Raw genomic sequence first — 14,275 nt, forward strand, 5'->3', positions numbered from 1 at the left:
CTGAGCTCTAAGCAGCTGGTGACCTGGCCTCACCTAGGAGAAAGTGAAAAGGACTTTGGCTCTTTCTGAACATATAACCCAACTCAGCCGCATTTGCTCACTCTTTCAGGAAATCAGGTTGCCTACAGCAAAGAATTGGGAACAAGAACAAGAGAGCCTTAGCGGCTGGCAGAGCAAAGTGAGTATATACACTCTAATGGTTTTTATGAAGATTTTTCAGCCAAATGAGACATGATGAATCTGGGTGTGGGGTGCAGGACGTGGTAGGGTTTATTGCACAAACTTTTGTAGGGTCTGCTCCAAAAGAGAAAAGAAATTTTAAAAATCAGACCAGAATTCATAAGTAGCCTAGAAAATTGGCCACCCGGTAAATAAACATGCACTAGCAACAGGACTTCTCCTGAAGAGGAAGATCTCCACCTGACTAATATTTATGTGACTGAGACTTTAAGGAATTCATGTCCAGTCTCCCAGCCTCAGCTTCCTTTTCTAGAAATTGAGAGAATCGGACTCAATGTGCTCCAAGAGCCTCTCCACCTCTGAAGTTTTGTAATCAGATGGTACTACTATGTGCACAGTACCATGCTAGGTACTATGAGAGATTCAAAAATGGGAAAGACACAGAAAAACTTCTGGCAGAGTTTGGCTTCTTTGAGACTTCATTTTCTCGCCTGTAAAGCTGGTCCGGTGTGAGGATGAAAAGATGTGTCTGTAAAGCCCTGACTGCCTGGCACTTCATAATTGTCCCATAACTGGCACATCATAGTATCTCTAAAATGAGCTTAACAAATGGCATTAATAAGTGGGTTAAGTTGCTCAAGTGAGCTACTAGAAGCAAAAGGCCTTTTTCGGTGTAAACATCAGTGCCTGTGTGAGAGACAAGTCTGTCACATTTGTGTTTCAGCAGCATGAATCCGATGGCTTCAGCAGGACCCATGGACAATTCCAGGTTAGCGGTGGCACCCCACAACAGCTATCCTGTGACCCAGCAAGCAATGTGTCACGTGGCCCTGTCTCCAAGCAACCAGCCCCAAGTACACCTACTTCCTGTGAACCCACCAGGTTTGAAGCTACCTGGGAGTGAGCAACTTGTCCAGAGAGCCTTCAAGGAGGCCAAAACCTTAGGAGTAAGTGAGATTTTGCTCTGCAGGGACAGGTCACTGGCTGGCGTTAGATGGGGGCCAGGGGCGGGAGGGGCTTGGAAATACAGAAACTCCAAATCCAGCAAGCAGGGTTGGAGCTGACCCAGGCTTGCTAAACTCGGGTCTACCAGAAATCTCAGCTGTGCAACATCACCAGGGTCTCAGTATGGGGCCTTGGATTCTCTGCCTTAGGCATTTTAAGAAAGAGGAAGAAAGGTAACAACAACCAAAAAAGCAGTAAACTTGAATGTTGGTCCTTTTTTTAAAATTCTATTTATATTAAATCATTAGAATAGCCAAATCCATATAAAGAGAAAGTAGATTAACAGTTGGGGATGGCTATGCCAAGGTGAGACTGAATGGGGGAAGGATGAGAGGTAAAGGGCATGGGTTTACCTTTCTTTATTCTTTATTTATATTCAATTTAGTTAACATATACTGTATTATTGGTTTCAGGGGTAGAGTTTAGACATTCATCAGTTGCATATAACACCCAGTGCTCATTACATCACCTGCCTCCTTTATGCCTATCACTCAACTATCCCTTCCCCCAACCCATTCCCCCTCCAGCAACCCTCAGTTCGTTCCCTAGAGTTAAGCATCTCTTATGGTTTGCCTCCCTCTCTATTTTCATCTTATTTTATTTTTTTCCTTCCCTTCCCCTGTAGTCATCTGTTTTGAATGTTGGTCCTTTTGCCAGTGTCCACGTTGATTCATGTGGCCTCTGGAAAAAAGTGGGCATACCAAGCTCTTTATGTCTGAAATTTGAAAACTTCACTATTGTATGTTGATCTATTTTTATTGATTTTGAAGGGAGTTCTCTGTGCCTCCTGGACCAAATGTCTGTTTCCTTCCCCAGATTGCAAAAGTTCTCAGCTATGATTTCCCATAAGATAGCTTCTGCCCCTCTCTCTCCTCGTTCTCTGGGACACCAATAATTCTAATATTGTTTTACTTTGTGGTATCGCTGATTTATCGAAGCCTCCATCATGGTCCATTAGTTGTTTTTCTCTCTTTTCCTCAGCTTCCTTCCTTTCCATTATTTTGTCTTCTATGTCACTGACTCTCTCCTGCCTCATTTACCTAGCTGTTAGAACATCCATTTTAGACTGCATCTCAGTTAAAGCATTTTTAATTTTGGCCTGATACTTCTGCACTAAGAGATTCTCTAGTGTCTTTCATGCTTTTTTCAAGCCCAGATAGTAACTTTATTGTCATTATACTGAATTCTAGTTCTGACATTTTACTTATATCCATGTCGATTAGATCTATGACAGAGTATTACCTCTGATTCTTCCTTTTGTTGTGAATTTCTCCCTCTAGTCATTTTGTCCAGAAAAGAATAAATGAACAAGAGAACAAAATTAAAAATATCACAACAACCCCAGCAAAATACACACTAGACAAATCTGAAGAGGTCAGAAACCAAGAAAGAAAAGAAAAAAGATGGGGGAGAGAAATATAACCTCACAGCTGGACAAAACAGGGTGATCTACTTGGTCCTGAGTGTATTTTGGTCTGTTTGTTAGAAGACACTAAATCCCAAACTTGTGAAGAAAGCAAAACTGATATAGCTACAAAAAATAAAATTGAATACAGTGAAAGGAAGCCAAAAATGAAGAATATATCTATAAAATTAAATGTAGGCATGAAAATTATAGAAATACCTAAAAACAAAGAGTCAATAGAATAAGAATCTAGTTGAAAAAGGAAAAAAAAGAAAAAAGGAAAAGAATATTTTAAACTGAAAGACTAAAGACTCCTGAGATAAAAACCTCAAATTCTATATACTATTTTCCCCTAGGACAAGAGTTTCTTAGTCCTGTGTGTTCTGTAAACTTGGTATTCACCTGAGATTCTGCTTGTCTTCTGGGGGAGGTACCCATTGCACTGATTCTTGGGTGTCTTTGCTTGGGCAGAGTTGTCCCATCCCTTGCCAGGGAGCCAGGCTCATTGTAAGCAGCTGGGGGTTGCTCTATGTGACTTTTCTTCCCTTAAGGTTTTTCATGCCATTTTAGAGGATGGAAAAAAAATGGTGGTGCCCCAAACTCTAGCCCTGGAGCTAAATGATCACTGTCCCCACTCTCCAGGGCACACTTAGGGGAAAGCAGTCAATCCCTTTTGTGTGTGCCAAACTCCATAGACTCCTACAGGGCACACCTACACCAATCCTCCAATGGGAGGAAGGGGGTCTCACTAAGGCCCTGCTACCTTCTGGGCCCCTGCTCCAGGAGCAGTTGCCTGGTCATGGCAGGGTCTCCCAGAAGTTGTTGCTTGCTGGGCCCTGGCTTGGAGAGCAGTCACCCAATCATGTCGTGGCTCAAGATCTATGGCAACACTGAGCTCAGAGACCACTCATGGGCTCACTGATTGTAGCCAGGCTCCCACTCCAGTGCTTGGGAACTCTGCTGCTCTTGGGTACCCCCAGTCTTTCTGTAACCCTGGAGATCCTGAGACCACATGGTCCCACCTAGGATTCTGCCCCACTTCACCACCTGAGCACCTTTCAGGTAGTGATGTCCCTTACAAGAGCAGACTTCTGGAAGTTCTGATCTCGTGCTCCACTGCAATATCACTTTCCCATAGCCAACTTACACAGGTTCTCTCCTCCTGTCATTTAATCTTCCAATATATCCCCTCAGATTCACTTCTCCACACCTCCTACCTTGCAAAAAGTGGTTGCTTTTCTATTTGTAGAATTGAAGCAATTCTTTTCTTAGATCTCAGGTTGAATTCACGGGTGTTCAGAATGATTTGATAGATATCTAGCTGAATTCAAGGTAGATGAAATGCAAGTCCCCCACTCTTCTGCCATCTTCCCTCTCCCTGCCAGGACCATCTTGTGGTATTGTTATATACACTTGTAAAGAATAAAGGAAAGTTATACACCAAAATGTAAGGGGGATGTTTTCTCTGAATATAAGGTAATTATGGATATCTTATTTCATTTTTATATCTTTCATATGACTTTTTAGACTAGGAAAATATAAGATTTATTAAAATAAAAAGGAGGTACAAAGGGGAGAGAGGATCCCACCCCAGAAACGAAGGCTTCAGATTTTGGCTCTCCTGACAGGCTGCCCAGATCCTTATTGGCCTGATACACATCGGCCTTGGCTCCGTCATGGTCACCGTCGTCTCTGGGGGCTACACAGCTATCTCACTCTTTGGAGGCTTTCCCTTCTGGGGAGGCATCTGGGTAAGTAATGGGTCACCCCACCAGGTGAGTGAATTCCCAGAAAGTGCCAACACACTCAGGGCCATCTTGTCAATTTGTGTGGCTTGTACTCCAGAGCAGGTTCCCAGTCAAGAGAACAAGCAAGGTGTGAAGCTGGCCCAGGCCTTGCTTACCAGGCATGTTAGTTTGCTAGAGCTGCTGTGACCAACAGCACAGATTAGGTGGCCTACCCAACAGAAGTGCATTCTCTCACAGTTCGGGGGCTGAAAGTCTAAGATCAAGGTGTCGCCAGGGTTGTTTCTTCTGAGGCCTCTCTCCTTGGCTTGCAGACAACCGCCTTCTCCCTCTGTCTTCATGTGGTTTCAGTGTATCTGTGTCCTAATGCCCTCTTCACATGAAAACACCACTCATATTGATTTAGGGCCACCCTATTGATCTCACAGAGAATTAGTCACATCTTTAAAGGCCCCATCACAAAACATAGTCACATTCTGAAATACTGGCGGGTTAGGACTTCAACAGATTAATTCTGAGAGGACACAATTCAGCCATAACACCAAGTGACAGCCCAACAAGGTGTCATTCACCCAGAGTGGGCACATTTTCTAATTGGTTCACCCCAGGGGTCAGGGAACTTTCTTCTCATTCATCAACCCAGGGGTGGCACCTTTTTCCAATTCATACAACAGTGCCAATGTGTAAAAGGATGTATTGGTAATAATCTTCAAGTGTTGTTCAGCATAGGCCCACAGCCTGAGCTCCAGGAGAAGAACACTTCCACCAATGGCTGAGAGTGACTACTGAGACACAGAACAGTCATTAAACAAGGGGGACTCAACCTGGAGTCCACAGATGGGCTTCAGAGTCTTCATTCTGGCAAAATATTTGGTATGCTAGATGTGTATTTTTTTTCCTGGAAAAGTCCATAGCTTTCATCAGATTCTCAGGGTGACCTATGACCCCATAAAATGTTAAAAACCACAGATCCTTTCTCTTCTCCAATTTACTGTCTGTTTGATTCTTTTGCATTCTCCCTTAGTGTCCTCTAAGCTACACACGTGCGCGCACTCTCTCTCTCTCTCTCTCTCCTTCCTTCTCCTCCCTCTCCTCCCTCCCACGTCCTTTTTCTCTCTGTTGTTACATAGTCTTTGTCTCTGGACTCACATACCTATCTGTGATTCAAATACAACTTTTCTCATAAATAGCAAAACTCCAGAGTAACCTAGATAAGGAAAGTCCCCTCTTATCCCATGACATTTAAATCATTTAAATAAAAGAGCCTAATGTTATCCCCCACCCCGTACCAACAAAGCACCTGCAAAATGGCAAGGCTCATGTTCTTGGGAGGATCTTTCTCTGAGTACCTGCTCTTTCTTGTTTCCATCTGGGTCTCATTTACTGAGGCTGTGATCCTCTTCTGCTGTGCATGGACCCAGAGTTGGAACTCAGCCCCTATTCCTCTCCCCCCGTGCTGCATCTGTATAACCCATTTTCATGGAGTTTGGGGCAATGGAGAGGCTAACACCATGGCCACAGAATGGCTTGCTATTGAGCATTAGATGCAACTGAGTACTGTTGCCCAGACATCTTCATTTCTGCCAGCTTGACCAGCTCTCATGACCATCCCCCCTCCTTATATCTGCAGGCAGTTTTGATCCTGGTTGCTGTTTTGACTCCAGGACTATGTATTCCCTAAAGATCATTAATGTCCTCTTCCAAAACAAAGACCCATCTCCTCTGGCATCTTAAAAGGACCCGAAGGGACCTCAGAAGGCCAGCCCCTTGTTCCCTTACCTCCTTATCAAGTCTCTATATACTGAGGGGTTTAAGAATGAGATTTATTTTCCCACATACAGGAAAAAATAGCATTCCCTTTAAAAGTCATAAGAAGCTAGAGTAACTTTTCATTGTAAAACTGTTTCCACCCCATGACACATGCATCTACCTTAAGTGGGAGGGTATGTGGGGTAAGGGTTAAGAACATAGGGTCTGGGGATGCCTGGGTGGGTCAGTTGTTTAGGTGTCTGCCTTCAACTCAGGTCATGATCTCAGCGTCCTGGGATCCAGCCCTGAGGTGGGCTCTCTGCTCAGCAGGGAGTCTGCCTCTCCTTCCCCTTCCTGTCCTTCCTTCCCTCCCTCCCTCCATTCCTTCTTTCCTCCCTCCCTCCCTCCCCTCTTTCCTTCCTTCCTCCATCCATCCCTCCCTCCCTTCCTTCCTTCCTTCCTCTCTCCATGTTGACTTGAAGGCCCCAGCACAGGAACCTAGTATGTATGAGAGAATGTGTGTGACCAGAATCCTGGGAGCTGGAAGATGGGATGCAATCTGGGGCATCTTTCTAAAACCCCCTCTTCTGTACCAGTTCATTGTTTCAGGATCCCTCTCGGTGTCAGCAGAAAATCAGCCACAATCTTCTTGCCTGGTAAGTCACCTCCTGACACAGGCTCTGCCAGCAGAGGCCTACAGGAGACACCCTCTGGGGAAAAGAAGGTTAACACACAATCCCTCCCTCATCCCTACATCTAACCAGACTCAGGGCACTGATACACGTGCTCACTCATACTCACAGGCAGGACTACAAAAACCTGGCCAGAGTCATGATAGGAAGGAGCCCAGAGGATTCTGGGGAGGGAAGGGCAACACAGCCACCTGAATTAAGGTAGAGACAGAACAGTGTCCCTAAGAGGTGCCTACAGGAGGGGACACAAAGCTCCTAGGGGTCCCGGCTCCACTCCAGCAGAGCAGGCACTGATAGGGCCTGTGGCACACAGAGTAGGCCTCCAGCCATTCCTGCAGGGAAGCCAGGGGAAGCTCAACTACCTGCTTCCCGAAGAAATCCAGCCAAGTGAGCTCTGCTAATCACAGAACCAAGGTCCCCTAGGCACAGACCAAGAAAGTACCTTTGTTTCTCTCACAAGCAGGTTGTCTAGGGTGAACGGCCTCAGGATGGCCAGGTCCTTCTATCACATGAGATCTATCTGAAAATCTCCAAAGGGAAGCTCTAAATTCTGGGCATGTCCTTCTGCACATGGCCCAGAATCACAGAGTATCAGAGCCTGTCATATCCCAAGACACAGGGGCTGAGCATCCTATCTGTCTCATATGGGATAAGCAGGTTGAGTGTTTCCCAAAGATTTGTCCTAGGGACAATTGTCCCATGCAACACTCTGTGAAAATGAGTAGGTAAATTGGGGAAAGCTCTATTTAGTAGTCCCCTCTCTGGAAGATCCATGATCCTGGGGTATCTGGGTGGCTCAGCCTTCAGCTCAGGTCATGATCCCGGAGTCCCAGGATCAAGTCCCACATCAGGCTCCCTGCTCGGCAGGGAGTATGCTTCTCCCTCTGACCCACCCCCATCCTTGTGTTCCCTCTCTCTCTCTCTCAAATAATAAATAAAATAAATAAATAAATAAATAATAAACAAAATAAAAATAAATAAATAAGTAAAAATGAAATTTTTAAAAAGATCCATAATCCTTATTAAAGGCTCTGACAAGTCCTGCAGCAAAGACCTATTTAACTTAGTTCAGCCCAGCTTTTTTCCAACATTAATTTACCTGCACACTTTTTTGTACAAAACAACTCTTTCCTTGCTACAGAACTGAAGTTCTAGGGATTCACATTAAGAAGCACTTGTTGAGTCTCTATTCATCTCAGCTACAATAATTTTCCTCTCCTACCCTGACCCCTGTGTCTTCTTCAGCTGAATGGCAGCTTGGGCTTGAACATCATCAGTGCAATCTGTTCTGTGGTTGGAATCATACTCTTCATCACAGATCTGAGTCTCATCTCATCCTATAACTACTCTGTCTCTTATCCCCACGATTACACCTGGGGTGTGGTGAGTACCCCTCTAAACCAATGTTCCTTTGAGTTCCGAGTTAGCTACGTTTACCGAATTATTAGAAGGCCCAAAACCAAACTTCTTCACCTAGCACTGGAGAAAGAAATCAGAACAGAGTGTAAAGTCCCTGACCTATGGCTTCATTGCTGTGTTACTTTAAGCATGTGACTTTTCTTAGTCTTAGTTTCTACCTTTATAAAACAGTACCTACCTATGACATTATTGGCAAAATGAAATGCAATTAGAACACGCAGATGCCTCCCACTGCACCCCTGCTTGTGACTGTGGACAAGGGGTCAGCAAAGTTTTTTGTAAAGGTTCAGAGAATAAATATTTAAGGCTTTGCAGGCCCTCTGGTTTCTGTTACAACTACTCATCCCTATCCTGTAGTGGGAGAGCAGCCATCGGAAATAGGTATCTGCCTTCGACTCCAGCCCTGAGTTGGATCCCAGTGAGTATATGCAGTGAGCATGGCGGTTTTCTGATAAATCTTTATTTACGAAAATAAGCAGCAGCCAGGATTTGGCCCATGGACAATATTGTACCAACTTATGCTCACCCGTAGAAATACAATGTGATCTGCATGTCTGAGTTTAAATATTCTAGTCACCACCTTAAAAAAAAAGAAGAAGCAAGTGAAATTAATTTTAATAATATATCTTATTTAACCCAATATATCCAAAATGTCATTTCAACACGTAATCCGTGTTTTAAAAAAATGGTCAGTTTGATATTTTGCATTTGGAGTACTCGATCTTTGAAATCCTGTGTGTCACGCACATCTCACTTTGGGACTAACCACCTCCCAAATGCCCAACAGCTACACGAGACTCGTGACCCTGGGACTGACAAGAGAGCACAGCACAGACAAGTCCTTGTCCACTCGGTCCCTCCAACTGCCTGGCAACCCATCCTCTCCTTCCCAGTCACGTGACGGAGATGTTTTCCTAAAGGATGACTACCCTTCCCCTTAGAGGAGTACCAGTAGTATTAAAGTAACAATTCTTTTACCAACACACTTGACCCTCACAAAAACCTGGTGAGACGAGGTTAGGGGACTTCCTCAAAGCCATAGGGACAGCCCACCGTGGAGCCACACTTGGAGCCAGACCTTGGACGCCTAAACTAGCCCTCCTAACAACCTACTCCCTGTGGTTCCAGAGCCCTGGCGTGGCTATTTCCAGTGTGCTGCTCATCTTCTGCCTCCTGGAGTTCTGTATAACCTGTGTTTCTTCCCACTTTGGCTGCCAACTGGTCTGCTCTCAACGCAACTACGTGAGTCCAAAGGCTCCTCAGTGGGCGGGAAGGTGCCCCAAAGAGAGTGGAGTCTAGAGGGATCGCCGTGCTTCCCCTTCCTGCCCAGGAGCAGAAGTCTCGAAGGGTGTAAAGGCCTCCTTGCCTGCCTGGTCCTTCTTACACCCTTACTAAGGCACCTCCTTGCACCTGTGTTTTCCAGGTGGGCGTGGTCCTCCCGAATGTCTATGTGGCAAACCCAGGGGTCATCCCAGAACCAGTGAACTCGCCACCGACTTCTTCCAACCAGTTCCAGGGCTCCAGATAAGCAAAGCCAAAGCTTCTAGAAGCATCTTTCAAAGAGACAGAAAGAAGACTTCCCCTTTCTGGACTTCTGAAACCCAGGATCCTCCTTCCTTGACAATCTAAGGGAAATGTTTCTCCACCTGCGTGCATCTTGACTTCATTCAACTCAGCATGGAAAAGCTTGCATTTCCTCTATTAAAAAGGAGACAGAAGGAGGTTGGGGGAGCCAGGTGGTGGGTATTATGGAGGGCACGTATTGCATGGAGCACTGGGTGTGGCGCATAAACAATGAATTCTGTTACTCTGAAAAGAAATAAAAAATTTTAAAAAAGGAGACAGAAATTTAAAGTGGCTTTTAACAAAGAGATCCTCCCTAGGGCATTTGCACCTGGGGTTTTGTGTGCTTACACGTGTGAGCTCATGGGTTGGAAGACCCAATGTGTAGACAACCCAACCTTCCTTCTCTCAATCATTCGTTCATTGATTAAATATGTACTGAGCCATGAGAGACTATGGACTCTGAAAAACAATCTGAGGGTTTTGAAGGGGCAGGGGGTGGGGGGTTGGGGGAGCCAGGTGGTGGGTATTATGGAGGCACGGATTGCATGGAGCACTGGGTGTGGTACATAAACAATGAATTCTGTTACGTTGAAAAGAAATTTTAAAAAATGTACTGAGAATTTGATGTGTTCTAGGAAGGTTAACAGTGGAGAACACAACAAATTCCCTGACTTCAAGGAACTTTTGGCCTCATAGGACAATTAGGCAAGCAATTTTCTCTAACACAGGGCAGAATGTGGGGACTCACAGAGAGAGAACAGAAAAGGATATGATTTATTCTAATGGTGATGGGGAAAGTAGAGAACAACCTTGGTTAAGGAAGCAATATTTGAGTGCGGCATTAAAGGGGGTTTTTTAGTGCAATAAGGAACCATCCTGTTGGAGATATCTTGGGAGACAGTGATTCATCCACTAACAGGATTAATCCTATATGCTGTTACCACTGATGTAGCAGTATTTGTGAATACACATGGTCTTAAAAGAAGGTATCTTCTCAAGTTATGAAGCTAATATATCTTTATTTATAAAAGGATAGAGACTAATTCAAAGAGAAATGACTATGTCTATAATTTCTAGATCTACCCACATTAATTTAAATATTGTTATACATGATGGAAACTGGCTTCAAGAAGGTTATATGATGGCAACAATCTCTGACATCCAGGTGCCATCTAATTTCCCTTCGCTACAGAAGCCCTGCAAGGATTCCTTGTTGTTGTTATCACTAAATGCAGACATGATTTTACTCATGTAAATATGTTTAGCCTCTGACTTTATCCAAGAAGTTTCTTCTAAATGGCTTGCTGTTTAGAGTCCCATCTCCTGCATCTGCATCGTCTCTGATCGGCAATCCTCTGGATGCCCATCAGCTGGTCGGGTATGGCTGAGGTTCCAAGACCACAGGTGAGTTTTCATTTGCTAGAACTGAATAGGTCTTAGGAAATCATGGATAATAAAAACGTAATGTGGGATATGTAGTACCCTGGTTTTAGACCAGCCCTTCACTCATCTGTTCTGTAAGCTGAGATATTCATATGTTGGGCTCCCCAAAATGGACAGGCCTAGTGGGACCACTCTTGGTAGTTAGAGGGACAGAGCAAGTCTGGCCTTATTTCCACCCTCTTCCTTACTACTTCTTCTCACTGCCCCCATCTGATTCCATACCTTCTCACTTCACAGAACTCAAACCCTCAACTACAATGTCCCACTTGGTGTTCAGAGTCTCCTTCCTGACTTGTCCAACCTGTGAGTTAGCTCAGACACTCCTGATGAGTCCCACGTCCTATCACATGGGTCATCTGGGAGACTGTAACTGTTCACACACCTGGTGTTTCTCTGGATAGATGGCATCTGCCACCTGCCACCTGAAATCACTCTGGGCTTGTTGCAATAGACTACCTTTCCTATCCTACCACCTGCCCTGTTAGTCCTGGGTGCTAGACCCGTCATTCCAGATGGCCCCTTCACCAGCCTGAAGAACAGCTCACTGCCTCCTGTGGGCAGCAACTGTTGTCCTTGCTCTGCGCCATTCCACAAACTATTCATCCGCACAACTCCACTCACTCCCAGCCTCCCTAGAACAGTGGAGCATAGACACTGGAAGAGACCTTGGAGAGTTAGCACCATCAGCCCAGCCAGGAGCACAAATAGGACTAGAACTAATACTCCAGATGGCCCATCCAAGGCTCCTTGCAGAAGCAGGGACACATCATAGGACAAAAGGGTGATTACAGTCACCTATAATCTGACCCCTGAGCTGCCACCACACTCCTGGCTTTCTCTCCCAACTCCCCAACCAGTGACAATTTTGCCGTCACCAGATTCACCAATACCCTCCAGTAGCTCTGTTTCCATGCTCATCCTATTTGCCCTCTGTAGGATTTAACCCAACAAACCACTCCCTCCTTAAAACACTAGGCTAGTTCTGCACTGGCTTCTCCAGATGCTCTCCTCATTCTCCCTTGTGAGTTCCTCTCTCTCCCCTTGGGCCTCGAGCACTGCTCTCTAATAAGGCACTACACTTGGCCCCTTTTCTCAGCTCAGGTACTCAAGCTCATCTCCTGGGAACTTGAGTTTCTAATCTCGAGGGAGATGGAGAGTTAAATGTGCTAATCCATGAAGAAAGGGCTATAAAGTGTTTATACTGCTTTCCAGTCAGGCCTTGAGTCCCAGGGCTTGTCATTCCCTGGTTGGGGAATTCTTATGAAAAAGATCATTCAATGTCCTAGTTGACATGCCTGCCCCATCTCCTCCTTTGGCAAGTTCAATGGCCACTTGCACAGGGAAGCTGTCTTAGGTTCCCATGGCCATGAGCATCCAAGGAAAGACAGGCCTGTGGTGGGAGCAAGAGGGATGTGTACAATGTGACGTGGCAGTGGTGATGCTCAGGGTTTAACCTTGAGGACTTTTTTTTTTTTTTGACTGAAAAAAATCTGATTTTTGTATTACAGTTGGAAAAAAAAATAGAAGTGTAGCTATGTGTCCCAGTAGCAACTTCTCACTTGCAACATTTACAGCTCCCCTCAATGACCCAAATAATTTTGGGACATTCCACTGGGGAGGGATGCTCAGTCTTTGGAAGGTACATTACAATGTCAGTAGGTGTGTCATGACAAGGAAAGACCTGTTCCCCCAGGACCCCAGCCCCAGTGTCATGCTAACGTCCATACTTTCCTGACTTTTCCTTCCCAGGACTCTTGCTACCCACAGTTTACACCATTCATATGGGGTCAGTCTTCCTGGGTACAGACTGAACATCTTCAGCAGCTCCTAGCTCTCTTGCCAGGCTCATGATAAGACTTATCACAGAGCAGCTGTCACCGAACACTTCCTAGAATGAAAAGTATCCTCTTGCCTCTGGGACTAATCCTTTACATACCCACTCAATCAGCCTGTGATAGGAAGTACCTACTTTATGCCAGGTGCTGTCCCATTCTGCACAGTGATGAAAGGAGCAGATGTAGTTCCTGCCCTTCTGGAGAGCACATGCCTGAGTGCATGACAGGCAAATCACATGGTCAGTTAAGTGATGGGGATGCAAATATGGTGTTCATCTAGACATTACTGGGGAAGGGGAAGAGGGCAGGTCCTGAATAGAAGTCCCCTCTAAAGAGGAGATGTGAAGAATAAACATAACTAGCCACACGGAAAGCAAAGTCAAAACCAATCCAGGCAGAGAGAAGAAGCCATGCAAAGCCCGTGCGGGAAGGAGCCTGGCGCGTCCAGGAAACTGGAAAGAAAGCCAGGGCAGCTGGAATCCAGTGAAGGAGATGGAGAGTGTCTCAAGAAGGAGCTGGAAAAGCAGGCAGAGACCATAGAGGCCACTGGGTTTCATTCTAGGGCTAAAAGTCATTGGGTGGCTTTATGCAGGAGAGTGATATAATCCAACTTATAGTTTGAAAGCTCATTCTGCCTGCTTTGTAGGGAAGGGATAGGAGAAGGGTGAAGGCAGGAAGCAGGGGGTCCTTGAGGAGATTTAGTCATAGTGTAGGACAGGGGCTGGCCAACTAAGGCCTATGGGTGGACCATTTCTGGCCCACCACTTGTTTTTGTGAATGAAGTTTTACTGGATTACAGCCAGGCCCATTTGTTCACTGGTTGTTTCTGTGCTACAACAGCAAGTTTCAGTAGCATGACAGAGACCATACAGCCTGCAAAGCCTAAACTATTTACTATCTGGTCCTTTGCAGAAAAGTGTGCTGACCCTAGAGATAGAAAAGAAAGGAGGAGGGGGGAGGGGGAAGGGGGGGAGGGGGAGGAGAAACAGATATTGTCCTTTGTGGGCCAGAATCATGATGTTCCAAACTATTCACTCATGGTGGGAAAGAATTGGCTATGACCCACTTACCTTCTCTTGCCCTTGGTAATCAGACTCTCCCAGTGAAATCAATTAAGGTGGGAGCCGTGAGAGCATGACCACAATTAGGGGAATGTCCCCATTAACAATCCATTGAATGCCTGGACTAGGTAGTGACAGTGGAGACAAAGAAGCAGGCCTGGGACACGGCTTGGTG

At 45.4% G+C, this 14,275-nt stretch overlaps 1 protein-coding gene across 1 annotated transcript; it reads left to right on the top strand.

Annotated features, from left to right (window-relative positions):
• The first annotated feature begins 115 nt into the window (after positions 1–115).
• On the top strand, positions 116–9,819 carry LOC116880195 (membrane-spanning 4-domains subfamily A member 8-like). The gene is made up of 7 exons (XM_032879059.1): positions 116–178; positions 905–1,127; positions 4,219–4,341; positions 6,681–6,740; positions 8,022–8,159; positions 9,324–9,437; positions 9,619–9,819. The coding sequence occupies exons 2-7, from the start codon at positions 909–911 to the stop codon at positions 9,721–9,723; spliced, it is 759 nt and encodes a 252-aa protein (XP_032734950.1). The 5' UTR covers positions 116–178; positions 905–908; the 3' UTR covers positions 9,724–9,819.
• The last annotated feature ends 4,456 nt before the right edge of the window (positions 9,820–14,275 follow it).

The sequence above is a fragment of the Lontra canadensis genome, unplaced genomic scaffold, assembly GCF_010015895.1.
Source record: "Lontra canadensis isolate GAN:19392208 unplaced genomic scaffold, GSC_riverotter_1.0 scaffold66, whole genome shotgun sequence".
NCBI classification, from domain to species: Eukaryota; Metazoa; Chordata; class Mammalia; order Carnivora; family Mustelidae; genus Lontra; species Lontra canadensis.